The 26,483-nt window shown below is 39.7% G+C and overlaps 4 protein-coding genes across 6 annotated transcripts; all 4 read left to right on the top strand.

Moving 5' to 3' along the window:
- Positions 1 to 157: 157 nt before the first annotated feature.
- On the top strand, positions 158 to 8,500 carry fbxo42 (F-box protein 42). The gene is made up of 10 exons (XM_077573918.1): positions 158 to 609; positions 2,464 to 2,743; positions 2,840 to 2,956; positions 3,898 to 4,032; positions 4,975 to 5,128; positions 5,210 to 5,320; positions 5,430 to 5,526; positions 5,591 to 5,647; positions 5,761 to 5,877; positions 6,956 to 8,500. The coding sequence occupies exons 2-10, from the start codon at positions 2,470 to 2,472 to the stop codon at positions 8,006 to 8,008; spliced, it is 2,115 nt and encodes a 704-aa protein (XP_077430044.1). The 5' UTR covers positions 158 to 609; positions 2,464 to 2,469; the 3' UTR covers positions 8,009 to 8,500.
- A 1,048-nt stretch (positions 8,501 to 9,548) lies between these two features.
- On the top strand, positions 9,549 to 15,902 carry slc25a34 (solute carrier family 25 member 34). Its single transcript, XM_077574479.1, has 6 exons — positions 9,549 to 9,685; positions 10,426 to 11,065; positions 13,042 to 13,107; positions 13,679 to 13,831; positions 13,926 to 14,063; positions 14,402 to 15,902. The coding sequence occupies exons 2-6, from the start codon at positions 10,649 to 10,651 to the stop codon at positions 14,588 to 14,590; spliced, it is 963 nt and encodes a 320-aa protein (XP_077430605.1). The 5' UTR covers positions 9,549 to 9,685; positions 10,426 to 10,648; the 3' UTR covers positions 14,591 to 15,902.
- A 194-nt stretch (positions 15,903 to 16,096) lies between these two features.
- On the top strand, positions 16,097 to 19,931 carry LOC144056821 (transmembrane protein 82-like). Of its 2 annotated transcripts, none has more exons than XM_077573905.1 (6): positions 16,097 to 16,261; positions 16,355 to 16,427; positions 17,620 to 17,806; positions 17,876 to 18,293; positions 19,188 to 19,369; positions 19,785 to 19,931. In XM_077573905.1, the coding sequence occupies exons 1-6, from the start codon at positions 16,189 to 16,191 to the stop codon at positions 19,875 to 19,877; spliced, it is 1,026 nt and encodes a 341-aa protein (XP_077430031.1). In that variant the 5' UTR covers positions 16,097 to 16,188; the 3' UTR covers positions 19,878 to 19,931. The 2 variants fall into 2 exon arrangements, with proteins under 2 accessions (XP_077430031.1, XP_077430030.1); XM_077573904.1 differs by having other exon boundaries at positions 19,185 to 19,369.
- Positions 19,932 to 21,424: 1,493 nt separating this feature from the next.
- fblim1 (filamin binding LIM protein 1) lies at positions 21,425 to 25,654 on the top strand. 2 transcript variants are annotated; one of them, XR_013295109.1, is made up of 8 exons: positions 21,425 to 21,587; positions 22,248 to 22,505; positions 22,919 to 23,097; positions 23,596 to 23,680; positions 23,768 to 23,937; positions 24,079 to 24,251; positions 24,393 to 24,506; positions 24,588 to 25,654. XR_013295109.1 is itself a non-coding variant. In XM_077573802.1 (8 exons), exons 2-8 carry the CDS (start codon positions 22,250 to 22,252, stop codon positions 24,690 to 24,692), a joined length of 1,086 nt encoding a protein of 361 aa, XP_077429928.1. In that variant the 5' UTR covers positions 21,425 to 21,587; positions 22,248 to 22,249; the 3' UTR covers positions 24,693 to 25,654. The 2 variants fall into 2 exon arrangements, 1 of the variants encoding a protein (XP_077429928.1); XM_077573802.1 differs by having other exon boundaries at positions 24,389 to 24,506.
- The last annotated feature ends 829 nt before the right edge of the window (positions 25,655 to 26,483 follow it).

The following is a 26,483-nucleotide window of genomic DNA, read 5'->3' as shown; positions in this document are numbered from 1 at the left end:
ACGCATGTTGGAGGTTTATCAGTGGTTTATCAAATGCCATAGGCCTATCATACATCTGGAAAAAATTGTGTCCCCCTCCATCATTTCATTTGCCAAGAAGAGTGTCATCAGCTGGTTGCAACATAAGATATACAGAGACTGAAAGAGTTACTGAGAGACAAAGTGGACAGTCAGACAATTAGAGGTCAAATTAAGTTTAACTGTATAAACCGATAGTGCATTAAGTGCTCTCTAAATAAAGTAGAGTTGAGTAGAGTTCAAAATAATTTAGTCAAAGGGTGTTACTGTTACTGTACTATATATACTGTAGTCAAAGCACCCCCTCGCCTCCCCGCTTGAATGCTTGCCTGCCTCGGACCGCCCTCTCGGGCTTCTAGGCGGAGGACCCACCCATCCAGTGGAGCCGACCCGCGGGTGCTGCTGCTGCTGCTGCTGCTGCCGCCGCTGCCGCCGCCGGAGTGTCGCTGTGAACTTGTGTGCTGCGGAGGACGCCGTTGATATATGGAAGATGGCGACCGTTTGGAGGCTACTCAGGACACGCCGAAGCTGATACCCGGGGACGATCGGACCTTTAAACCACAGTCACGGAAGAGCACGTCTTAAACGGCGGTAATGTCGACGCTTCCGCGGCTGAAAGGGCTGAAAGTGACAGCGTCATTCACATTCTTGCCTGACTCAAAGATGTGTCCGCCGGACCTGCTAATTAGCGCACAGATTCAGTTGAAGCTAACGTTAGCACAGATTATCACAAGGAAGTCAGCACCCGTTTACTCCGTATGGCTGAGACTGTTGAGTAGCTGGACCGTTGCACAATGAAGTGATTTGAAGGTTTTTATGTGTTGATTGTGTTTTTAATGAAAACGCTGCCGTACCCTTCGCTATACAAACAGTCCTAGGCGTTAGCCAAGAGGCTAATGTTCGGTTAGCTAGCTCTAGTCGGTGTTAGCATAACAGTCCTAGGAACGAGAGTTAAAACACATCATTTGAAAGACACTCTCCAGAATGTTGCTTTTTAACATCCGCCGATCATGCCAGGCCATTTGCTTTATTTGCCAAAAACTAAAACAAGTAGTGCCAAAACATTTCCGTTATGATGTGGTGGCACTTGGCTATGGTAGTGTGTTGTTGCTAACCACATAGTGGAATGGATACGTGGGAGGGTTGCAGACTAGCTAAGAGGACCATCCGTCTCAAACAGCAAATGAAAACAATTCAAACTTGAACATGTCCAAAGGGTACAGAGAAAGGAGTTCCAAAGTTTAAGTTGTTTACTGTCAGTGGGCTCATTTGAATGTACTGTACTTTTTATATGTTGCAAGATGCCAGTCTTTTCTTCTCACTACAATAGAGAACTTAAAATAGTAGACCTGATTGATGATTACCAGTGCTAACCACAATAATGGGTGCGGCAAATTGTAGCGCACCTACAGTAAGGTCCATAAATAATTGACATGGACACATTTTTTCATCTCTTTGGCTCTAAAAAACGCCACAATGGATATGATTTTTTTTCACTGTAACTGCAGACTTCCATCTTTCATTTCCAATCCTTTGCTGTCAATTACAGTTTGAAGTCTGGAATGCATAGACATCGCAGACGCTGGATTTATGCTTAGTTCTGTCTTCATGTGAAATGCATTTTCAATCGAATTCAGATCAGGTGATTGACTTGATCAATGCATAACATTCCACTTCTTTGTCTTAGAAAGTATTTGGTTGCTTTTGCAGTATGCTTATGGTCATTGTCACTTTGGAGTATGACTTTATGAATGTACTCTAATATTTACATGCCCATGCCATGGAACTGTCACCACCACGCTTCACTAATGAAGTGGTATGTTTTGCATCATGAGCGGTTTGCTTCCTTCTCCCAACTTGTCATTGAGTTGATTTTTGTCTCATGTCCGTTAGCAGAATGAAGGCTCCCCCCCCCTTTTTTTTTTAGATGTTTGGTAAACTCTAATCTGTCTTTTTAAGAATTTTCTAAATAATTGATTTGGCCAATGTTTTCTAGTGGGTTTGTTTTTATTTTCCAGCATACTGATGTCTTGCTTCACTGACAGTGACAGCTTTTTGGATCCCATATTAAGCTCTACTCTGCTCTTTAAATTGTTTAGTGTGAGAATAAGACACTCCTGGCCATGCAACAGCTGAACAGCCAATTGTCCAATTACTTTTGGTCCCATAATAGGTTGAAAGCACATATACAAATTGTTGTATTTACTCTTATTGTTCACCTGATTTGGATGTAATTATCCTAAAATTAAAGCTGAGGATGAGATTTTTGTCCATGTCCTAATATTTATGGACCTGACTTTCTTGCATCCGCTAATATCCATATACTTTATGAAGCCATAAACATTTATGTTTGCCTCCACTCTCCCTCTGCAATTGCAGTAAGGTTTTTACTCCTAATGAACATCAAGCACATGTATCGCCATTTTGTCTCCCCTGTCCCAACAGACCATAATGTCCCAAACGACCAACCATGATGACAGATGCTTTGTTGCCATGGACACAGAGGACGATGGCGCCGACCCCGCTGGAATAATCGAGGCCCTTGAAGCAAAGATGTGGTCCTATCGGGAGGACGGGAACATGGACGCTTGTGCCAAAGCTGGAGGGAGAACCATGATGGAGCTGCCAGAGGAAGTCCTTGAATACATCCTGTCCTTCCTGTCACCTTACCAGGAGCACAAAACGGCTGCGCTTGTATGCAAGCAGTGGTATCGCCTCATTAAAGGTAAGTGGTTTTTATTTTAATGACAGCCTACAATGATGGCTATTTACAGTAAATGTTAAGTGACTTCTGTCCTGTCTTTTTTTTTTTTTTACCAAGGTGTCGCTTATCAGTGCTATCATGGTTTCATGAGAGCTGTCCAAGAGGGAAACATTCAGTGGGAAAGTCGAACATACCCGTATCCAGGGACGCCAATCACTCAGCGCTTTTCACACAGTCAGCATACCTTCTTTCTACATGACAAATGAATTGCTTATCATTTAGTGTTGGATGAAACTTGGATGGATGAAAGTCTCAAAATTTACTACGGAATGGGATTTGAATGTATTTTAATTGTGAAATTATGAATATTGAATTTGTTTTTTTTTTACTTTGATAAATAATTAACAGGTATTGTGACACTAGTCAATAAAATATTGGGACTCCATATTGGTTTTGGAATACGAGTCCTCTGAATTCCCGTAACTTCCCTTATTTGTTGTCCCTTCTCGCATTCTTCTTTTGACACGGCGTTTCTTGAGGCTTCAGAGTTAATGCTTTGATTTAAAGGAATGTGGAGGGCATCAAAACAAAACAAAAAAATCTGTATAGTCCTCTGCAGGGCTGTGTAATTAATCAAAATTCAATTACGATTTCAATGACTACACTCCATGATTACAAAATTGGCATAATCTGAAAAAAATATTATTCTATTATGATTTTCATTTTGCAGTGTCTAATTGAGCATAGTTGAGTTCAAAATTTGCACCTGAGCGATCGATTGCAATTGTTTAAATGGTATAAATTGCCATAGAACTGTTGTAAGTGTAAAACAAGTCAAATCCTAATTTACTGCTTATTTATACAAGGAAACCATACTTAAATTTATATATTTACACATTAAAAAATAAAAAAATAAAACAACTGATTTTATGATTTCTATTTGGTCCAAAAAGAACTTGCATAATTATCATGCCTTAATATTTTGTTTGTTTAATGTTCATTTTGATGATTGAATGATTGTTTGAATAATTGTCATTTGATTTATTGACAAAATAATTGTGCTTAATATTTTTTTCAGAATTGGTTAAGTTTTAAAATGTTAGAACTCTTTCTTGCTCTTCCTCTTTGATTCCATTTCTGTTTCAAGTCTCATTCAATGTTCACTATTGTTGCAGGTGCATGTTATTATGACTCAAACCAGTCCATGTATGTGTTTGGGGGCTGCACCCAGAGTAGCTGCAATGCTGCGTTTAATGATCTATGGAGACTGGACCTGAACAGTAAGGAGTGGATTCGGCCTCTAGCTTCAGGTAGGGACTACCTCAGATTAAAAAAAATAATAATAACAATCCCCCAAGAGGTGAAATTTATAGCAGTGTAAAAATTAAATGGAGCACATGAAAGAAACATTGTTCTCTATTATCAAAAAAAACAAATTGTGTCACATGCTTGACCAAGAGGGTTAAAGTCAGGAGTCAGGAAGCACTGTGCATTTGTTCTGCTGAGTTCAAACAAAAGAAGTGATGTTGCCATTGGTGGTTTCATTACACACATCAAGCATTTGGTCACCCTCGCAGATTGTCTGAGCGATTGACATCAGCGATGGCCAGGCGCTTTTTTTCTGTCAACTGTGTTTCACACAAGTGTGACAAAAGTATTACTTTCACCTCTTGCAAAAAGCAGAAAGGATAGAAAAATTGGTTCGTGAGATGTTTTTTTTTCTTTCTTTAATACATTATACTGTACACGATTGAAGATAAGTGCTGAAAATGTGCAAATACTGAACTACAGTATATAGTACTAATTTTTGCTGATAGAACGCTAAATTTCCTGATTTTTGGGGGGGGCAGGTCCCAGTGACACACTCGGGTCCTGGCATGAGTTGACCTTGAAAAGTGAGGCATCTTTGCAATTGCAATTGACTAAGTTGTAATTACTTGGCCCAGTTCTGCCACTACACCATGCAATTAGCTAGCCGGCTTTGCCTACACCCCGGAAAAAAATGGACGCCACAATTCACAGAACAACTCTGCGATGCTGTTTAAAATTCCCAAGTTTTATGCATTTCGTGTTAGTCAGACGTTGGAATGCAAAGCATTATGGGTATATAACTTGCAGCAAGTATCTGCTCAATTGACATGTAGTGTGAGCCACGGGCCGAATAACAGTCAACATTCCCTCATGTGACTTTGTTGTGTGAACCCGCACAAAAAATTGGAGTCAGAGTTTAATCAATGCTCTCTTCTGTCCAGGCTCGTATCCATCTCCTAAAGCTGGAGCAACTCTCGTGATGCATAAAGATCTGTTAGTGCTGTTTGGAGGCTGGACTAGGCCTAGTCCGTACCCATTGCACCAACCAGAGAGATTTTTCGATGAAATCCACACCTACTCCCCTTCTAAGAACTGGTCAGGGGGGAAGAAAATGGCTTTTTGAAATGTTACGTTTTACATTTTGTCTTTTTTATTTATGCGTTCCTTCTGTCCTAGGTGGAACTGCATTGTGACAACACACGGACCGCCCCCCATGGCTGGCCACTCTTCATCTGTTATCGGGAATGTCATGGTGGTGTTTGGAGGCTCATTAGGAGCGCGGCAAATGTGTGTTCTCATCCTGGATTTATTTGTGCATTTTACAATAGCAAGCATATATTTTAAAACTCTTTTACACCTCATTGTATGGCTATTAACCGCTAGTTGTTCTTATTAGGAGTAATGATGTGTGGGTTTTGGATCTGGAGCAGTGGCTCTGGTCCAAACCTGCCATATCTGGCCCGTGTCCGCACCCACGAGGTGGCCAGTCACAGGTAGGAAAACCTAAAACTTTTTTTTTTTTTAATTAGCATTTCTGACTTGATTTTTTACTGACAGATCGTGATTGATGATCACACGCTGCTCATCTTGGGAGGTTGTGGAGGCCCAAATGCTGTAAGTCTAATTGAGTCACATGATATGGAAATGATGTCCGGTGGGTCGCATTGTGGTTGTTTCAAGCTATTACACATCTTTAACACCTCCTGTGCGTTACCATGTGTTAACAGCTCCTCAAGGATGCCTGGCTGCTTCATATGGATGCGCCCACATGGAGGTGGCAGCAACTGCAGGTGGAAAACGAGGACCATGGGGCCCCGGAGCTTTGGTGCCACCCAGCTTGCAGAGTAATTCCTTTTTTAATCAGTATTTATGTTCATGCAGTATGTAATGCTCTGAGATCTGTGAAAGGAGAGTTGTAGTCTTTTTAAAGTCGAGCCATTTATTGAATGCCAAAGAACAGAAAAAACGTGAGGACACAGCTCTCAAATAGGCTCGCCAATGTCAACACGCCACCTCACCAGGCCCCGCCTCTTAAAGCCACATGCATGTAGTTAAATGCTAAAGTTTGCACCTTATTATCTGAACTGCTTTCAGTTTGTTTTTTTGTGTTTTAATACGATTACAACATACTTAGAAAGTGTGTTTTGATAAGTTGAATTGTTTCTTAAGTTAAAAGCGAGCGTGAGGCGTAAAACTGTAAATATATATTTTTTTATATCACCCCTGTTGGTCCTCTCAAAAATGGCTATCATTCAGAAAATCAAAATGGTGTCTTGCGTGACGTGACGTACCTAACACTGCATTGTTCAAGTTGGTATTACTGTATTATTTTACGTATCACATACAGTTGCACACTAATGTCAAGACTACACAACCCCAAAATTATGTTCAATTGTTAATTTGACATGCTAAAAAAGGTGCTAATTTATGGCGCTATCATTGATTCAAATAGTCGGACAATGTCACCGGCCGTCTACATCAATGACTGCACCTATGCAGACTCCCCCAACTAGACAAAAATCCTTTACTACTTGACAAAATCAAATTACTGAATTATTAGTAACGCAATAAATGAAACGGTTAGCATTTTATTAGATGGAAATGAATTTGCTTGCGCTTAGCTTCGTGGCTAAACAGTTCCTTACTATTTTCACTTGTTACTGCATAAAATGCTTTTCAAATACTTTCAATCTTGTGGTGACAAAATGCAGCGTGGCTCCCGTAGGGTGAAGGAAGAGGCGGCAGACCAATAGTATCGATTTGTGAAAAGATAATTCAATTTACCATATATGGACATAGAAGGTTTCTGTCCGACAGTAATGAAATGGTATTTGTATTGGGGATTTTCTAGTGGGTTTGCAACGTAACTGAAAATCCTAAATAAATGTTGTCTCGATGTGTGTTGTCCATCTCTCCTTCAAGGTGGGCCAGTGTGTGGTGGTCTTCTCACAGGCTCCTTCTGGCCGCGCACCACTCAGCCCAAGTCTTAACTCTCGCCCCTCCCCTATAAGTGCCATACCTGCCCCCCTAGGCCCGGAACCGTCGTCTTTGCGCTCTCATTCTCCCGTGCGGAGTGGGGCGGCCGGCGTCGTCCTGGGCGCTGTCGAAGAGGCTCCATGCGTCAACGGCCGATGGGGCACGCTGAGGCCCCGACCTTCACCCCGAGGAAGTGCCAGAGACGGCAGCCCGTCTTCCCAGCAGCCGTCTCCTCTGCAATGTCCTGACAGTCCCCCTCTGCCTCCGCATCCGCCGTTATTGAACGGCTCCTCCCCTTCGCCGCGGACCAGCCCGGCACAGGCTGCCTCTCCGCCCCTTCACGCCCATCCGCCTGCCTCTACAGACTACAGCTGGGAGGCCGCGCACCATCCCGAAGTGCCCAGCACTAACGGCCTGCACACGCCTCCTGCGGGTTCCCCGCGTACCCCACCGGGAGCGGTTTCCCCCGCCGCCTTACGGCGAGGCCTGGAGGCGGTCAAAAACACATCTTCCTCATCGTTACCGTCTTCGTTATCGTCGCCTTCCCTTCAAACGCAGGGGGCTTCTCCTGGAGGAGGAAGTGGCGGAGCAGGAGCGGGCCCCCCTGGAACTCCCCCATCCTCCTCTTCCTCCAGCCCCCCGCAGGCTGCAGGGGCAGACGGACACGCCTTCCCCCCGATCGCCCGGCGCCTCGGCCATCATCCTCCCCAAAGTCTGAACGTAGGTAAACCTCTGTATCAGTCGGTCTGTATCAATTGCAAACCAATGCAGATGTATGTTTTGGATGTGTCGCGCGCCAAAGCTGCCGGCACCGTGGCTTGGCGAGTTTATGGAAACGGGAGCCCCGCTGCAGTTACGGGGCCACCGGAGACCAGCCTCCACACTGTGGTGCAGGGCAGGGGGGAGCTTATTATTTTCGGAGGCCTCATGGACAAGAAACAGAATGTGAAGTACTACCCTAAGACAAACGCCTTGTACTTTGTGCGTGCAAAGAGGTAATAATGGAGCTCGACGCCAGGGTTGGGATTATAGGGGCTCAGCTCGTCACCACACAAGGGAACTGACACGTAAGGCCTTTTTCTGGGGAATCTATTTGATGTTCCACTTCACAATTTCCTCCCTCCTGGCTTCTGCAAAATGAATTATCTTAGCCACACTTTGATTAAAAACATGACTGCGGAGAAGCGTCGTTTTTGACTGCATTGAACCTACATAACATAATTAGCTCCTGGTAGGCTAATCAACCAGACCATAACATTTCCGCTTCTGTCATCTTCTGAACTCTTAACCAACGATGCTGTTGACAGAAACGTATGACAACTACCTTGCTTTTGGTATCACTCTTTAAGCCTGCAATGTTTACATTGAAAACTGTATGTGTGCGTGTATGTATGTGTATGCGCGTGTTTATGCACGGTGGTGGTAAAAAGTTGTGAGAGACGTGGCACTATACTATAAACATAGTAAAACAATAAAGGACTCCGTGTCTCATTTTTTTGTCTGTCTTCTGTGCTGTTTTGGGCAGTGTGTGTGTAATCTGATAATTTTTTTCACACCATGAAAGTGAAGGTTTCAAATCCACTTTTTCTAAGGAGTTGAAAAGTAGTCGAAAAGTAGTCACTACTATTACTAATTTTAAGTCTAGAGACAGGGTACACACAGGACTGGTTGCCAGCCAATCGCAGCTCTATTTTATTGATTAATGGATTTTATTTTTATTGAAAATGTGTGACTTAATGTTGATTATATTTTGTTTTTCATTCTGTAATTTTCATAAACATTTCCACAAATAATTTTGATGCATCAAAATAGTCACTACTGTATTGGTGAATTTACAGTATAACATAAATCATGCATGTTTGGTGAATTGAAGACTAATAGAATGTAAAATGACTGGCGACCAATCCATAAATTAGCGGGGTTAGGGCCAGTTATGAGGACAAGGGATGTAGAAAATGGGCAGATGGAAGCAACAATTTAAAATTCATGACCTCAGATTTCAACCTTTTATAATATATTAAAAAAGTGTTCATTTGTCATTGATTTAAAATTTTTAATAGGTTTTTGTTTTGACCTTTTTATTGACTTCTGGAACAACTTCGGTGCATTTGTATTCTTGTGAAAGTAGACCCTCTAGCGGCTCCGGAAATAATTAAATACCACAAAAATACAAAATTTTGTATCATTTTACGTTTTGCGATTCTTTTTTTTTTTACCCCCAGTGCAATAAGATTTTGGAAATTGCCCATATTTTCGATTTATAAACGCTATTACAATACAGAATTGCGACCCTTGACGATGATATTGTTTACACAATCTTATGTGGGTTGAGGTTGACCTTGAGTCAGCACTCAGCACCAATGTGCTGCCCCCATTCAACCGAGACCCTCCACTCAACTCCCCCACTTTGACCATCGGTAACCTTTTACCTACAGCGCTCCCACTGGGGAGACGTGCGAGACATTTGATTGGTGGAGATTGGTACACTGGTGAGGTGGCAGACTGGCACGCGTGCCTATTGGCTGCGGCAAGGGCGGTGGGCGGAGTCAGTGACAATGAATGTGCTCCGGACACATGTTTACATTGCAAGAGTGGAAGAATGGAGCCGGACTTGACCTCAAAACATTCAGCCAAGTGAGACTGAAGTCGGCATTGCGGAGAGGGGCACTTTATCATGTGAGTGTCATTCATCCGGTTGTTTGCTAGTTTGAATGACTTTGACTAGTGTTAATACTGGCTTAAAACGGACGCATGTAAAAGTACAGTATTTGCAAGGGGATCAACTTGCATCAAGTGGCATGCAACGCAAGTCAGAAAATTTGACATTAATACTTCAAACATGACATATTTGTTTGTAATATGCAGCCCTGAAGCATTTAGTCAATTTCAAGTTGTTTGTTTGTTTGAATGACTGTGACCAAAGCACAATTGTCTATGTACTAGTCTCATTTTATGCTTGAATGGACTAGATATGACTTGGACTGATATAAAAAAAAATAAAAAAGCTAATATGGGGTTCAATATGCGTGCAAGAAACTAAAAACTCGACTTTACACTTTTCATGTAACATTCTGCACTGAATTATTTATTCCACTGGTGTCAGATTCAGGAAACTTTATTTTAACTCAAAGTTTCCAAATCCGGCCATCATGTTATGTAATCTACTAAAGCAAATCTTTTTTCTTTTTTTTTCTGAAATATGCAACAAAATTCTACATTGTTGTTCGTCACTTTGGGGTAGCAAATTGAACAATAGTTGTACAAACTCTTTAATAATTGGCTTCTGATTTAAAGACTAGTATTGGAGCTTGAAATTTATTGTGTTTATGTAATAATAGGATAAGGTAATTATGCTTTGAACTCACAGTTATAACTCTTAAGTTTTGAGTTTGACAATATGCATTCTCTTGTTGCAGATGATGCCTCCCTCGATAGAAGAGAAGGAAGCCATTTTACCTAGCAGAGTGGCATGTGACATGTCAGACATGCAAAAAGGTTGATAACGATTTTTCCCCCCCCGCTTCCACGTTCCAGTCGACGACTGTTATCGCAAAGGCCAAAGTGTGACATTCTCCTCTGAGACATAACAAGTGCCCTTTTGCAGATTTCCAAACAAAAATTTAGTAGCCTTTCCCCATTATGGTGTCTACTGTGTCACCTGTGCCTCAAGCCATTTTTGCCCCCTCGCCGCCCCCAACTCTGGACTTCGCCTTGGGTGCCCTGGCCTGCTGCGCTGCTTGTGTCTTCACCAACCCTTTAGAAGTGGTAAAGACCCGACTGCAGCTTCAGGGAGAGCTGCGTGCTCGGGGCACCTACCAGAGGCACTACCGCGGGGTCCTTCAGGCCCTTTGGGTGGTGGGCCGCACAGACGGACTCCGGGGCCTTCAGAAGGGGCTTTCTGTGGGCTTGATCTACCAGGGGGTGATGAACGGCGTGAGGCTGGGCTGCTATTCCTACTGTGAAGCTCTGGGCATCACGTCGTATCATGGAGGAAGTGTCCTGTCAGGGGCCGGGGCTGGGGCGCTTGGGGCATTCATTGGCTCTCCTGCCTACCTGGTAAGATAAGAAACTTTCTTTCCCTATTTGGATGCTGTTCATGTTGGTCATCGTGTTGTTATGTGTTGAAATGTGACCCGAGTAGGTAACAGAATCCCATCCTGATGAGATTACACACTCGTATTCAGATGTTTGATAGGCACAACAACAGCAACAAGTTAATTAACAACTACAGGTCAGGTCAGTCAAGATAAAAAAATGATATAGTTTATTTGATAAATAACCACATGGCTGAATGATAAAGTCCTTAAAATCCTATTTGAGGATTATTATCTAAATCTAATCCTCTGAATGCTTTTATTGTAACTGGTAAGAACATGAAGCAATATTTAATATAGTTTACCATTTTGAAGTGATGACAATAGTACCATAATAGTCAGTTGTTAAGATAAACAACTGAAAAAAAAAAAAAAGATAAACAACTGAAACTAATATGTGGAATTAATTTTTGTTCCCAGAATCACTAAATACATTTTGCAATAACTTACGTACAAAACTAGGATGAACCGGTGTAATTATGTTATACCATCATTAAATACAGCTCCAGATGCTTTAAAATCTTAATCCTAAAATAAACAGAAGTAGTTCGCACACTGATCTTCATGCAGCTACCATATTAGCGGAAATATCTCCAGCTCCTGTTGTGACCCGGAACAGGATAAGCCAGATAGAAAATGCATAGATGGATGAAAAAAGGCATCTTCCTTGTACACCTGCAACTTTGACAGTAAATACCATGGAAGATGATGGAAGATGATATTTCTTCTGTGGTAAACAAGGATGTATTATGGAATTACTGAGCATGTTGTTTTTCTGCTTTACTTGCCGGTCATTAGGCATTTGCACTGTCTTGGAAAGACAATACTGTAAGCGGTTATGATGCGATATCCAGGTTGCTATATGCGCATTACAGACGTACCGTACTTTATAAATAGCCTGCGTGCTGCTTCAACCACTTTAACTTCGCTTCAGTGCCCTGGTATACATAATGAGATTTGTAGAGCATATGTAATGTAAATCTGACAGAATCTGACTCTGTTATCCACGTCTACAGCGAGGATACTGATTAACTACCAAGTTTTTGTTTTTATGATATCAAAAATGAGAACAAGATCAACCATTTAAAATCATTTTTACTCCATTAATGTGACCTATAACCTGTACAATTCAACTGGTTTTATGTTCACCCTTAAAGGCAAAGGAATTAAGAACGGTCAAAATAACTGTCTGTGTTGGCACAAAACCTTCTGCTTCTGCAAAAAAAAAAAAGTTAGGAAAAGCCTATTAAAACAACTGGACTTTATTTTGGGTTAATCAAGGTCACTTTAAATGGTGGCAGGTGGTTTCTGACTCAATTTCACATGATTTTGAATGTGATTGGTTGATTTTGGGCATATCCACATCACAATTATAAAAGGGTGTGCACACAGATCCACATTATTTCAGTTGTTTGTTCTTCCCTCTCAAAAATATATTATTTTTTAAATTGAGGTTTTGTAATGATTCACTCTCATTTCGGCATTTGAACAGGGGTGTGTCGATTTTTTTAATTAAATGTATCTATGTAGAGTTGTGAGAAACAGCTCTGGAATTGTGTGTTTCTAAATAATTTGGTCAGCTCCAAAACAGAAAAACAGGTAAGCCATGTCAATTTGTCAATTTTGACCTTGCTTCAGAAATTCTGCAATTCCCTTAGGCTTACACTGGTTTGGTGATAATTAGAGGTACCTAATTCTAAGAGGTAATTAAGTTTAACTGTTCATTAAAACAAAAAGCAATATGAATCTCAAACTTGGCAAATGGCACATTTGACCACAGCTGCTTCTCTCCCTACCCTATGTAGTGCTAAATACTGTATGTACAATAGGTTTGATATTTAATTTTCCTCTCAATTTACAAAATATGTTGATATAACCTCCAATCTGAATCTGTTTATACAAGTGAATAAAGGCTGATATTTTCTGTTTTCTTCATAGGTGAAGACTCATCTGCAGGCTCAAACACTAGAAGCGATAGCAGTGGGCCATCAGCATAACCATGTGGTATGACCAACATATTCAAGTGTCCTTTTCCATTGTTTCAATGGCTGGCTAAAGTGTGAGATCTGTAAAAATAAATAGAAATAAAAAATAAAAAACATACAGCACATAGCAACAACTGATTTTTAACTTAGACTTTGTGTATTTAAAACTACCACGTACCTTTGCCGTTTGGCTTTGTTCGCTAGCTTAATGCTAACACATAATGGGAAATGGCATAGATGGGCTAAGTTGTTCGCTAGCTTAATGCTAACACATAATGGGGAATGGCATAGATGGGCTAAGTTGTTCGCTAGCTTAATGCTAACACATAATGGGAAATGGCATAGATGGGCTAAGTTGTTCGCTAGCTTAATGCTAACACATAATGGGAAATGGCATAGCTGGGCTAATGTATCGCATCTATGTGGCAGTGTTACAATGCATGGTCCTTCCTCTCGTACTGTATGTCGAAATGTGTTTCTTAGTTCAACTGGACTCTAAATGATCAATAGATGTGAGTGTGAGAATGACGATCACTGTGTTAAATGTGCATCTTTATCACCTATTTGTGTGACTTTTTCTTTCGTTTCAGGGAGTGTCTGATGCCTTTGTTACCATCTATAGAAAAGAGGGTTTAATTGGACTCTGGAGGGGTGTGAATGGGGCCGTGCCTCGCGTCATGGTTGGTTCAGCTGCTCAACTGGCAACCTTTACCTCTGCCAAGGAGTGGGCTTTGCATTCCCAGGTACGGTACGGGTAGTCGTCGCTATAAACAGCTGCCGTTTTCGGACGCACGTGATCGAGCAACTGCTGCAAACCTTTTCCATTTTCCCTCACAGTGGTTTAGTCCGGGAGCCAACTGGCTTGTGGCTTTGATCGCGGCCAGCATCAGCGGGGTTGCCGTGGCGATTACCATGACACCCTTTGATGTCATTAGTACACGCCTCTACAATCAGCCAGTGGATGAGTTTCACAGGGTGGGTTGAAGGCTTGACATTTACAATGGAACGTCTGAGTTTGAATACGAGCTATTCTTGGATCACTTTTTTTTTCTTTTTCCCTAGATAATCCATTCCAATTGTCACCATCGTGAAATGTATTAACTTTACAGTAATAACAGTGTCAAGTTTTTTTTTTTTTTACATTTATGAATATAAGTATCTTGTCATACTGATACTAGTATCGTTCTGGTGGCATCACAAAAAAATCAAAATAATAGGTCAACTTCATAGTTACAGTAGCTTTGGAGTTTCCACTGTATAAACATAAGCTTTGAATTATGTTTTTTTTCCTTTCCTACCATTTTTCCTCTTAGGGACGCCTCTACAATGGTTTTTCGGATTGTATCCTGAAGGTGTGCCAAGCTGAAGGCCTGCTCGGTCTGTACAAAGGGATGGGCCCAGTTTTTCTGCGCTTGGCTCCCCACACAGTTCTCAGTATGCTATTCTGGGATCTGATGAGGCAACAAGCTGTGAAAAACAGGCAGGCTCAAGGGCAGGGCTGAATCCACCCAAAAACACGCAGAAAACACTGCAATATTGTCCAGACTATGAACTTATTGTAAAGGAGAACAAATGTCCCAGGAAGGATGGTAAGAAGGGTTAGCAAAGAATACTTGACTAACGATGAACACATGCTGCTTGGACGAGAAGGTCCTGTCAAATGTTTGAAGATTGATATTGTGTTTTGTGGTCATTCTAAATGTTAATAATTGAGTAATACAGTTACAGACATCCCCTTTATTATTCATATCCTGGTTAAATTTGGTCTCAAAGTGTTTTTTTTCTTCTTTATAGAATGGGTATGTTTTGGCTGGAAATGACACAAGAAAGTATCAAATGACTTAAAACTCTTATAAAGTGAATGAAGACATTTGGTAACACTCTCTCTCCCACTATAGAAAAAGTTCATTTGCATCAACACTTTTTAGAGTGCCTCATTGTTTACCACGAGTGCGTGCCTGCCATATAGAGAAAAATGAATGGGGGGGGAAACTAATTATACAGTCTGATTTGACAGCCAGTCTGTTTACAGGGGCATGTCCTGGCATGACCGCTTTACTTTATTTTCATAGCTCAAACTGTAGCTATAAAAAAGATGCTAAATGAAGTAGCATCATTTTTTTTCCCAGCTCATAGGAATTATTTCGTTGACATTTGAGTGCGGCGTTGTTTTGAGCGCGTTCACCAGAGCTGCCCACGCCTTTTGACTATGCAGTGAACAGCTTAATTTTTCACAATTTTGAAGCCTCTAAATACTTTGTTTTAATCTGTCACATTTGTTAGGGTGGTTGTCAAATTTACAAGACCTACAGTATTTATTTTCACTTCACAGGGACGTTTAAGGTGTTGTATGTATTGATAGATATTGAGAGTAAAATACATTTAAATTTGATGATTCATATCACATTTTTTTAGGAAACAAGATTTTTTTGGAAATATCTTTGTAACTTGTTGCATAATGATAATCAAATCTAACCTCAATATATTATAATTATAATCGACTAAATGTCACCTTATCTCAGAATTTGTCCAGTTTATTAATAGCTTTGGTTTTAAGTACATTTTGTTTTTAAAGTACATTTGGGGGGAAAAAACAAGTGTTTTAAGAAATATAAAGGTGATTTCTGTATTAAATGTCACTTTGTGTGTGCTGCACCAGGTTGCCTGTAGTTTGATGATCTTTTTAATAGATATCTTGAAGAGGCTTTTTAAACAACTGAAAATCAATCAATCATGTTTATCATTCAATTTGTGTTTCTTTGTTATAAAAATGTTATCTGCATGACATTGTAGATTAAACATTTTTACATGACACAGCTTGAGTCTGTATTTGATTGCTCACAATTGCATTTCAGGGTTTTGATTTGAGGGGATTTTCAGCCTCTTTCATCAAGCGGTGATTACACTGACAATCACAGTTAAATCACTTTTGACCTTTGGAACTCAGTGTCAGTCGTGTTCACAATGATCAGCAGCCAACGGGGAGATCCACTTAATCTTTAGCCAGAGGCTTGGTTTACTGGAAGCCACCATAAACAGGCGTGGAGTTTGTCAGACTAATGTCGCTGTTGTAGTAATAATACACAAGGGAAACACAAAAATGTTTTTCCCTTTCTTTTGGATCATTGAGATCCTTCCTATTGAATCCAATCCAATTGACTGCTTTTTTCAAGGTGAGTTGATAATACGGTTTCATGGGTAAAATATGACACTCAATGTTTTATTTCAAATGTATGTAAAAACAGTTTTTGGTGTATGTTTTAAAGGCGTTGTAGCTGCATGTGGAATATCATTGCTGTGCAGCCTGATGAGAGTTTACTATTTCACTCAAATTTGCAGGTGAGCTTTTTTTGCAATACAAAATGTTCATTGCTGTACATCAGGGATGTCCAAACTACTGCCTGGGGCCTTTTGCAGCCTGTTGTGTGCTTTTAGCTGCTAACTCAACTAAAAGGAACAACTGACATGCACAACCCCTGTCAATCCCTTCATTGTACTACTTTTTTTTCTACACTGGGTGGCAAGGCAGGAGGACAGTAGAAGGAATTTATCTTATCTCACTTCCTTGTTTTCCACCAATCACACATCATTTGGTACTTCAGAATGAAGTAAACGCTGATGGCTTTACGTATGAATGAAAACTGAAACAAAGTAGTAAAAAAGAGCATGAACAGTGATAGAAACAATGTATAACTGTTTTGCATATCTTTAGCTGATTAATTGGTTTTAATGTTTTATTTATTATTATTATTATTATTATTATTTAAAAAAAAAAAAATTTTTCAATATATTAAAAAATAAAGGCCCTTAGAAGAAAAAGTTTGGACACCCTTCCTGTACATCAGTGATGTCAAACATTCGACCCGTAGGCTGGATCAGGCCTGCAAAGGGGTTTAATCTGGCCCGCCAGACAATTTTGGAAATTATTATTATTTTTTTTTAAAGTCGGACCAAATAATCACAATCAAAACATATAAATTTGTAATTTCACAAGCAGTCCTCAGATGAGCAACTTGTACATGAAATCGTCCTGGATGTAATTTTTTTTTCAAACAACCTGAAGTTACAGTTTGTTAAAAAAAAAGAAGGAAAAAAAAGGAACAATTATACACCGACATAAACGTGTTAATTATGACTGAAATTCAATTACCGGGACCACAAATACATATGACAAGGATTAACGTCCTTATAGCTTCATTAACTGCGTCACACGCAAAACAGGAAGATTTAACACATCTGGAACTCATACAGGCAAAGTGTTGCCGCATTCCATTTGCATTTGTGTTATTTTTTTGGAACAGTATGATTACAGTTGAGCTCCATAATTTAGGGCTAGCCAACAAATAGCGAAAATCTACTTATAATTGACGGCAATTGTTTTTAAGTTATGTAACATTTTTTTTACCAATCCGGCCCACTTGGTAATATATGTTCTTTTATGTGGCCCCTGAGCTCATATGAGTTTGACACCCCTGCTGTACATGGTCGGATGTGGCAAAAAAGTTACATTCTTTCACATTTTTTTGAGCAGTGATTCTGAATCAGAGAGCAAGGAGAAGACACCGCCATCAAAAATGCACCTCAGCACCAATTGGAGATCATTAGTCCACTTCTGGGTTTTGACTGGCCTTCTGTCTCTGGTTGGCCCGCGGGTTTCTTCTCTGATAGTTCTGGAATTTTCCCTGCGAGCCATCTCTGCCTGGATATCAGCTCGGCTGGTCAGTCGCAACAAGCAGAAACTGTATTCCCAGTTAAGCCTGGATTCTAACATGCTTTTTTATTTTCAGGATGCTGGTGGCAGAGGGCTAGGACTGATCCTCATCCAGAGCCACTTTTCTCTTGGTTGCAGCATCACCTGCACTCTATACTTTCTTCATCAGGGAGCGCCGCACAGCTCCCTCAGTTTATTCCTGGCAGCGGCCTTCAGTTGGGCACTGGCAGGCTGGTGCAACTCTTTGTGGAGTCACGTGGCCCGACTCTATCCATTGCACAGTACCGAGCGCTACTGTGGGAGGTGCATCACCCTCCTGTCCTCAGGACACACCCTGCTGGCCTTTCTGCAGAGACTGGTTGTCTTGGTCTTCGCGGTAGCAGTGGTGGCCTCCTTCGCCACAGTTTATGACCACTTCCTGTCCCAGAAGGATGCGCTCAAGTTTTGGACTCCTCTCACGCTTTGTTACACAATGCTGGTGGTCTATAATCAAGGTAAAAAAGGTTTTGCTCTTTTAGAACAGGGATTTTAAAAAAATCTTCTTTTTTTTTTTTTTTACTTTTTGGGCCCAGGACAGATTTTTTTTTCACCCTTAAATACCATGGGAATTATTAGCATTTTTGAACATTTATAACTATGGATAAATTTGCCCAAAAATATATGTACAATATTTTTACATTTGACCATTTGTGACTCAAACATCTTACAATTAACAGATTAACACCTTAGCTGTTCACAATGCGGGTTCAAATTTCCCGCCCTCTGTCTGAGGATGTGAAGTCATATGTGCATTATATTTGTGAGAAGGGAGTGTGCAGTTTTGTTTATCAACCACATGTGGCAGTAGTGAGTCGAAATTCAATTTTCTGCATTCAGTTGCTTTAAACCTAAATATTTTGGTCCTGTTGAATAGTAAGCAACTTGATCTATCCATGTACTGTCGTGAGCTGTAATGTAGGTGCTTCCACTAACAACGTGGCTACGAACAGAGAGGAGAAACTTTAGCAATTTGGTCACTAATAAAACAAATTCTGATTTTGAAAAAAAAAGAGCGAACAATTTTGTTATTTATGCTGAACAAAACCCATTTATTCACTGCAAATGTCGTGATTCATCAACATGTTAGAAACTTTTGATCTGAGGTTTGTGCTTATTGTGCTTCTACAAGACAAAAGTACTATTTAATTGGCCGGAAACTAAGCTAGAGAGGAGTAAATGGTTTAGTCGTAAGTTTTGCTGGTGTGTCGATCCTCATATGAAAATACTAAAATTTTGAATTTAAAAAAATGATACAATGTTATTGTGGACCCACGTGTCACCATACCACAGTTTGATACCCACTGTTTTAGCAAGCCTAAATTTATGTTTCCTTTCATTTTACCCAGAAGACCAACAACGTCAGATGGGCGCAGAGGCCCTGTTGCACACTGTCGTGCTGCGTCTGGGGGCCCTGTTGGTGCTGATGCTGACAATGGGAAACTGGTCTGACGTCCTCCAAGTCCTCGTCACTTTCTTGGGAGAAGCCGTCTGTCTCCTGTTTTCTCAAGACCTGCTGCAGCTTGCGTTAAAGGTCTGAAAAAGTTCTCATTTGTATGCTGTGATCACTGCAATCTACTGTATTTATATCCTAAATCAAGCCTTCAAGAGGGCACAGTGTTTAAATCTCAAATGAATAGCCCAATAAAAATGCACACCATGACCCATTTAGTTTGTTGATTAATTGATCATTAAGAATGGTGTGGAATTGATTGTTAAATAATTAAGCAATTGAGGCAGAATGAAGTGCACTTCAAGGTTGCAACCAGTAGAGGTGCTGTTTATTCAGTCTCAACTGGATGGATGGATGGATGGATGAAAAATATGCTGTCTAAAGAAGATAAATAATTACTATAGCTAAAGCTATTGTTATTTTACCCCATTGCACTCAAGGAAATGTAGTCAAACCAAACGTCAGTCCCTAATATGGACATGTCTCCCTTTTATAGGAAGAAAAGGACACCAACATGGCCAAATATGGACAAAGCTCCGGTTACAGAAAAAGGGAACATACCAGTAGCACACCACTGAAAAGCAGCTGATAAGTTTACTTGCAGTACAACTCATCGTGTTTAACATAAATTAAAAAACCTGTGTGACTACATTACTGATTGTTTCTGATTTTTATGACAAAAAATAAGCTTACTTTCGGTACTGCTGCTATCTGTGGGTTAGGTCATGTGTTATTCAAAACACCCAAGTGCTTGTCCTCATTAGGATCACAGGTCAGCCCAACTGAGAAATGTTTTACATCCTAAACTGGTCTTCATCTAATGACATTGATAAAAACAAAAACTCGTTCCTACTCACATTAACATATTGAAAATTTAAAGAATCTAACTTGCATGCATGTTTTGGCATGTGTGAGGAAGCCAGGGGTGCCTGGGGAAAAACTACACATCCAAACTCTACAGAGAATGGCCTGTAGCTACCGAGATTCGAACACAGGACCACTTGGCTGACTGCTGGTTTAAAAGTAACTCAAATGGGGTGGAATGGGTAACTCAACACAAGTCAATGCTGGGTTATATATACTCAGGATTTGACCCAGCACATTGGGTCAAGATTTGTTTTTTTTTGTTTGTTTTTTTGTTTTTGTTTTCTGGATAGCTCAGTATTGTTCATTTGGTAATTTTACCGATTTGACATGTCATCATGGCTCTCTCTTTTATTTTTATTTTTTATAATGTTTTATTTTATTTTTTATTTTGTATGTGAGTGAATATGTGTATGTGTGTGTATTCATTAGTTCACCTAAAACCTATTAAAAAATCCCATACCGTTCACCTAAACCGAACACTTCCAGCCAGAGTCGTGAGGCCGTCAGGAGACCCGAGGAAGGACCAAAGAAAAGAAAGGAATGTGAAATCCAGCACCGACCAGACACCACCCACCACCCACCGTGGGTCAAGATTTTAATTAACAAGAGATAAAGACTACCAGTACTAGAGTTAAAGCTACCAAAAAAAAGGAGTTGCCATCAGTATAAGATACTTTTGTGTAATAAGGAAGAGCAGAAGAAAAGAGAGGCAGTATAAAGGAAGTGATGCATGGAAAAGCCCTGGGGCGTGCCAAACGATAGCATAAAGATGTGACGTTGTGTCTCTACGATAGAAACGTTATGATATTCTTTATGACACTGTGATCATAAAAAGGTGGATGGATGCGTTTTGAAAGCATTGCTTGACCTTCTCTTTATAGTCCATATGACTCAGCTTGGCTCAAATAGTGAACCTGCATTTTTTTTCTTCAATGGCATTATAAGATGCAATCCATGTATCAGTGAGCTAATTTGAAAAGTCCCATTTGAATAAAGGCCGCCACTACATAAATCCAACATGGTTATACCATGTTTTTAATCGTGGATATTTTCATTATGCACTGTGACAGAGGTGATCCGTCCAAGGCGTACCCCACGCAATTAGCTGGCATAGCCTTCAGCTTCCCCGTGACCTTGAATGACATAAGCAGTAAAAATAGATGAACGGACAAGTACGTAATATCTTCCCTAAGACTTCCAATTTTCCTTTTACGGTTACAACGGAAGTGATGTTGCCAGCCAGAGCGAAAAAGGGAGGAGGGTGGATGAACAAGAGTACAGGTAGGAAGTAAACAAGGAGTGGCTTTCTGTAGATATAATCGCCCTCTTCAGAGTAAAGTCCGCCAAGAAAAATCGAGAAGTAATGCAGTGCTGTTGAGACACAGACGAAGGAAACCTACAGAAAACTACATTCTTTCAACTAGTCTGTCAGGTTTGTTTTTGTTTTTTTAAATAGATACTGTGTGCTTGAAATGCCAATGGTGAAATGACATCCTTACTAGTGATGGCTCTTCCTTAGGTGTCAATGGAAACTAGATACAATTTCAAACAGCGGTTGGGCAATATGTATACGTTTACTAATATCTAATACAGAGAACTGATTCAATTGTGAATGTATGGATGTATATTGTCTCATAATCCTAGTCTTTTTATTTTTAGTACGCTCTACATTTTAAAAATGACTAGCCTTGTGACTTTTTTCAACCTCTGTAGATGACAACTAAACGTAAATAAAAGATATTAAATAAATGAGTGATAACGTTGACTGCAGTTGAGGTTTTCAAAAACAAAAAAAAGCAGTTGAGGAACAGGTTGACTGGAAATGATACGTACTGTATATTCCACTCGTTTGTCGAGTGGCCTTAGCAATTAATAGGATAAAGCGAGCGAACAGGAAATAATAAGCAAGCTAATATTTTTTACATAACGCTTAAGTACATTTCAAATTCTATATTTTTACTTCACAGTGTGAGTACTTTTGTGTTTCAGTGTTTTAATAGGCTTTAATTCAGAAAGCCATCTCATCTTCAGTACATTGAATTCCAGTTGCTTAGTATGAACTTCCTGCTGACCATGAATGGGTTTTCCGCAGCCATGACGTCAGCAGATTCAAGCAGGAAAGTGTCCTCTGTCTTCATCACCTTGGCAAATCCTCACCAAACCAAGGCCAAGCAACAAGGTGGGAACAAAAAGGGCTGGGTGCATGCAGGGCCTTCCCAAAAATGCCCAGAATCTCATAGCTCTGCAACTGAAGAGCTTCCCCAAAGACCCTCAGGGTCTGAGAGCCGTGCATCCGTCCAGTCGGGACACAACACGCTATTGCGGGAAAGTGACAACAGAGATGTTGCAGGTATTTAGGTTAAAATGGTTGATATGCATATACAGTCTTTGAAGATGAAGAAAATCTGACGGATTAATTTATTAACTCATTCACTGCCATTGACGGCTATAGACGTCAAAAGTTAATTTGAACTATTTCTATGAGTTTAACATTTTTTTCCCACTTTTGTTAACAAGAGTATGTAAACCTAGATTTTTAATAGTCTTTTTTTTTTTAAATCGCATCAGGCGATTAAATTTTTTAATTGCAAATTTTATATCTGTTCTAAATGTACAATATTTTTTTTCTAGGTTTTCATACTCTTGTTAAGAAAAGTGAGAAAAAAAATGTTAAATAGAAATAGTTCAAATGAATTTTTGACGTCTATAGCCGACAATGGCAGTGAATGAGTTAATAAAAAATTATTCTATTTGACCTTTCAGGCTCAACAGATGTCTTCTCACCTCCTCCCCTTGCTTCACCTTCCCCTCCTCTTCCTCCTCCTCCTTCTGAGCTGAAATCATACCTCCCAGATCCACTGCCCACACCATCACCTCCTGCTGCCCAGAAACCTGCCTCACGCCCTCCAACTTCACCCAAGCCGCCACCTCCCAACAAAGAGGTAAACGTTTCCATTAAGTGACTAAAATTCCTTGGCTAGGCCACACTTTTCACTTCAATTGTACATGAGTCATAAGGTCGGCAATGTGTTAATGCTTTAAATGTTTTTTCCCCCCCAAATCATTGTACTTGGTTCTAAACAAAATACCAAAGGGGGGGAAGTCTTTTTCAAATACTGTTAAAGTAAACAGTACCGTTCCCTTTGCAAATAAAAGAACATTCCATGGTGCATGTCTGGATTAGATGAGGAAAAGCTTGTTCCATCAATACACCGATGACGTGGCTGCAACGAAGTTGGCAAAAAGCACCGGTTAAAAAATATTAGCATGTTGCGACACGGTTTTACAACACCATACATTAGAAAAATCAATACTGAGAATTATTATGTGTGAAGGTAAGCACTTGTATTGTAACAGAGCATAAAACTGTACAATATTAAATGTTGTGTTACATCTGACTGTACATTAAAAACTGTCACTGTATGTGTTTTGCTTTTAAGGTGGTAAAACGAACACCCTCTAGTGGGAAGAATGCAAATAAACAGTCAAATGGTGACCAGGAAGATAACGCCAGTGAGAGCAGAGGTAATTTTTCCCTGACCTCTATTAACATCTCTGACGCATTAAATGATGCATGCATTGTAACCTCTAATTAATTTGTCTGCAATGCAGGCTTGTGTGGATTCTGCCGGAAGCCCGTACTTTTTACTGAACCATCGTTAACCGCTTTGGAGAGGTTTTACCACAAAGACTGCTTCATGTGCAGGACTTGTAGTTGCCCTCTGGCTGGAAAAACCTTCTACGACAAAGGAGAAGTCCCTGAATGTGAAACGTGCTATGAGGTAAAAAAAAAAAAAAAACAGTAGTTGCTTTACGAGTAAAAAGAGATCATTAAAACATGTAAATATCATGTTTAAAACAAGAAAAACAACAACAACAAAGCCTTAAGTGCGTATAATAAACTGTATTATTCTATCTTGCAGACCAGTCTTGATGTTTGCTGGTCATGTGGCGAAAAGATAAGAGTGCAAAAAACCCGGGCCCTTCAGCGAGTGTATCATCCTACTTGTTTTACCTGCGTAACATGTAAACAGCCACTTGAAAATTTTGTCCAGGCAGACACTGGAGAACTCTACTGCAATCTGGACTATGGCAGGTATGACAATTAGAGCCAAAGACTGTAGGTTTGCGATACCTACATGCTGATGGATTACATTTTTACACCGCATTTGACACTTTTTGGGCAGTGCACTTTCCTTGTTTAATGTCTCCTTTTGATTTCTCTGTCTTAAGGAAGTTTGCTAAGAAGTGCAGTGCCTGCCAACAGCTAATTATGGACAGTGATGGGACTATTCCAGAACACATTGAATGTGATGGACGCACCCTCCACCAAGAGTGCTACAGATGTGAGGTATTGACATATTCAGACTACATCGTTTATACAAACACGTGTGCGTTACCAAGCTGGTGTCAATTCAGATTTTTCTTTCAGGTTTGTCACTTCAAGTTCTCACTGGAGAAAAAGGACTGCTATTCTTTGGATGGGAAAAGGCTTTGCCTCTCCTGCAGTCAAAAATATTCAGCTACAACAAAATAATAGTGAGATCGGTGTAGGAATCGCAGAATAAGCAAGACCATATTTTGCCTTCATACCAATAATCTAACAATCCAACAATGGGGGATAATTTAGTTGTTAAAATTGAGTTGTTTAATGTTTAAACAGGCAGTAAAATACTTGGACATCAGACAGCTATAATCAATATTTGATGCTTGTATATACGGTAAGAGAAAATAGGATACATCTCAATGTGATTGTCAAATGCGATCTCCACCTTCCCCCAAAAGATAAATGTGTAATACCACATTGTGAATTATTCCCACTGTGCTTCTTCTTGCCCAGGAGTTAAGAATACTCAATTATTTCTCACTGTGACTTTTCTGTTTGACTACATGGGAATCATGTCAGAATTTGTTGTTTTGTCATCCAAATGAATGATATCTACAATTTTATGTAATCAAGTTTGCATTTTTTTAAAAAAATGTCATTGGGTCCTTAATTTCTTTCAGTATGACTGTGACAAATAATATATTCACACAGTAGACACAAATGTATTTATACACAAATTGAATGTAAACATGTTGGGTTGCATTTCATGTTGATCTCCATCTTTAAAGACAACTGCAAACCCAAATGCAAACAAATTGGCATAAGTTACTTATATTCAAGTAAAATGGCAATAAGAACAACATGTTTTGTTTACATTTCTGTTTGGAATACACAGAGAAGTACCGGTCGTTATGTGCCATGAGATTTGAGGTGTGCCATAGGAAATTATCCCATTTCCCTTGGTCCAAAAATAATTATTGATTCACTTCAAATAATGTATCTTTGCCCATCTATCTCTATCTACAGTATATGCCAGAGATGCATAGCGCAGGCAAACAATTAAATGCCATTCCACTAGCTGGCAGAAGTTACATAATTAAATTACATTACCTTTTAAACATAAAAAAAATGAAATGAAATGAATGAAAAATAAACAAAAGTTGCTCAGTGAAGTGGTTTTCTATTGTATAATTAATGACATGTCAATCAATGGTGAATTTGCACCCTCTTGTGGAATTGCCCTCCGTAGAAGAGATACAGGGTGGGGGTCTTGTAAAATGGCAGTAAATGTAAGTTATGCTTATATAAGTGTATGAAAAGGTCAAAGGTGCACTAGTTCAGAAAAAAAAAGGATGAGAAATTATCAAATCATCAAGTATAAAGACAGCTATCTTCTTTAATTACTATATATGTTATGGTTTTATTGTGAAGTTCCATCTTGAAATTGTCTCTCATGTACTTTTAGTGTCATTGCCTAATGTATTACCCTATCACCAAGATGCTTGTTTGATTGTTTAAAATACATGCTTTTCTTAAAAAATAAAACAATTAAAATCCCAGTTTTAACTGATTTTAGATTAAAAACTGTTTTACGAAAACCTTTCACCTGTAGTAATCTCTTTCTAAAATAAGTGCTAAAATAAATAGTTTTTTGATTATTTCAATCCTTGACCACATACTAGGGCATTATAAGAATTAAAAATTATAATTATGTGAGCATTAAGCTAGCAAGTCATGTAAAGCAACATCACTTACACACAATGTGTAATTCTCCTAGTTTTATAATTAGTTTGACTGTAAATTTAAACTGGGAGTGAGATTAAAAAACTGGGCGTTATTTTATTTTGAAATGGCTTGGTCAGAACCAACAAAAAGCCAAAAAAATGGTCAAATAACGCCCAGGGGTTAAACATCTTGAAGCCACTTTTTTTTTTTTTTTTACTGTGCATATGTGTTTTCTTTTATGAGGATGGGTGGTGCAAAGGGACATTTTCTCAGTGT

This window comes from Vanacampus margaritifer, chromosome 8 (assembly GCF_051991255.1).
Source record: "Vanacampus margaritifer isolate UIUO_Vmar chromosome 8, RoL_Vmar_1.0, whole genome shotgun sequence".
Taxonomy (NCBI): Eukaryota; Metazoa; Chordata; class Actinopteri; order Syngnathiformes; family Syngnathidae; genus Vanacampus; species Vanacampus margaritifer.
Note: the sequence above shows the minus strand (reverse complement) of the source record. Positions and strands in the feature narration are given on the sequence as shown.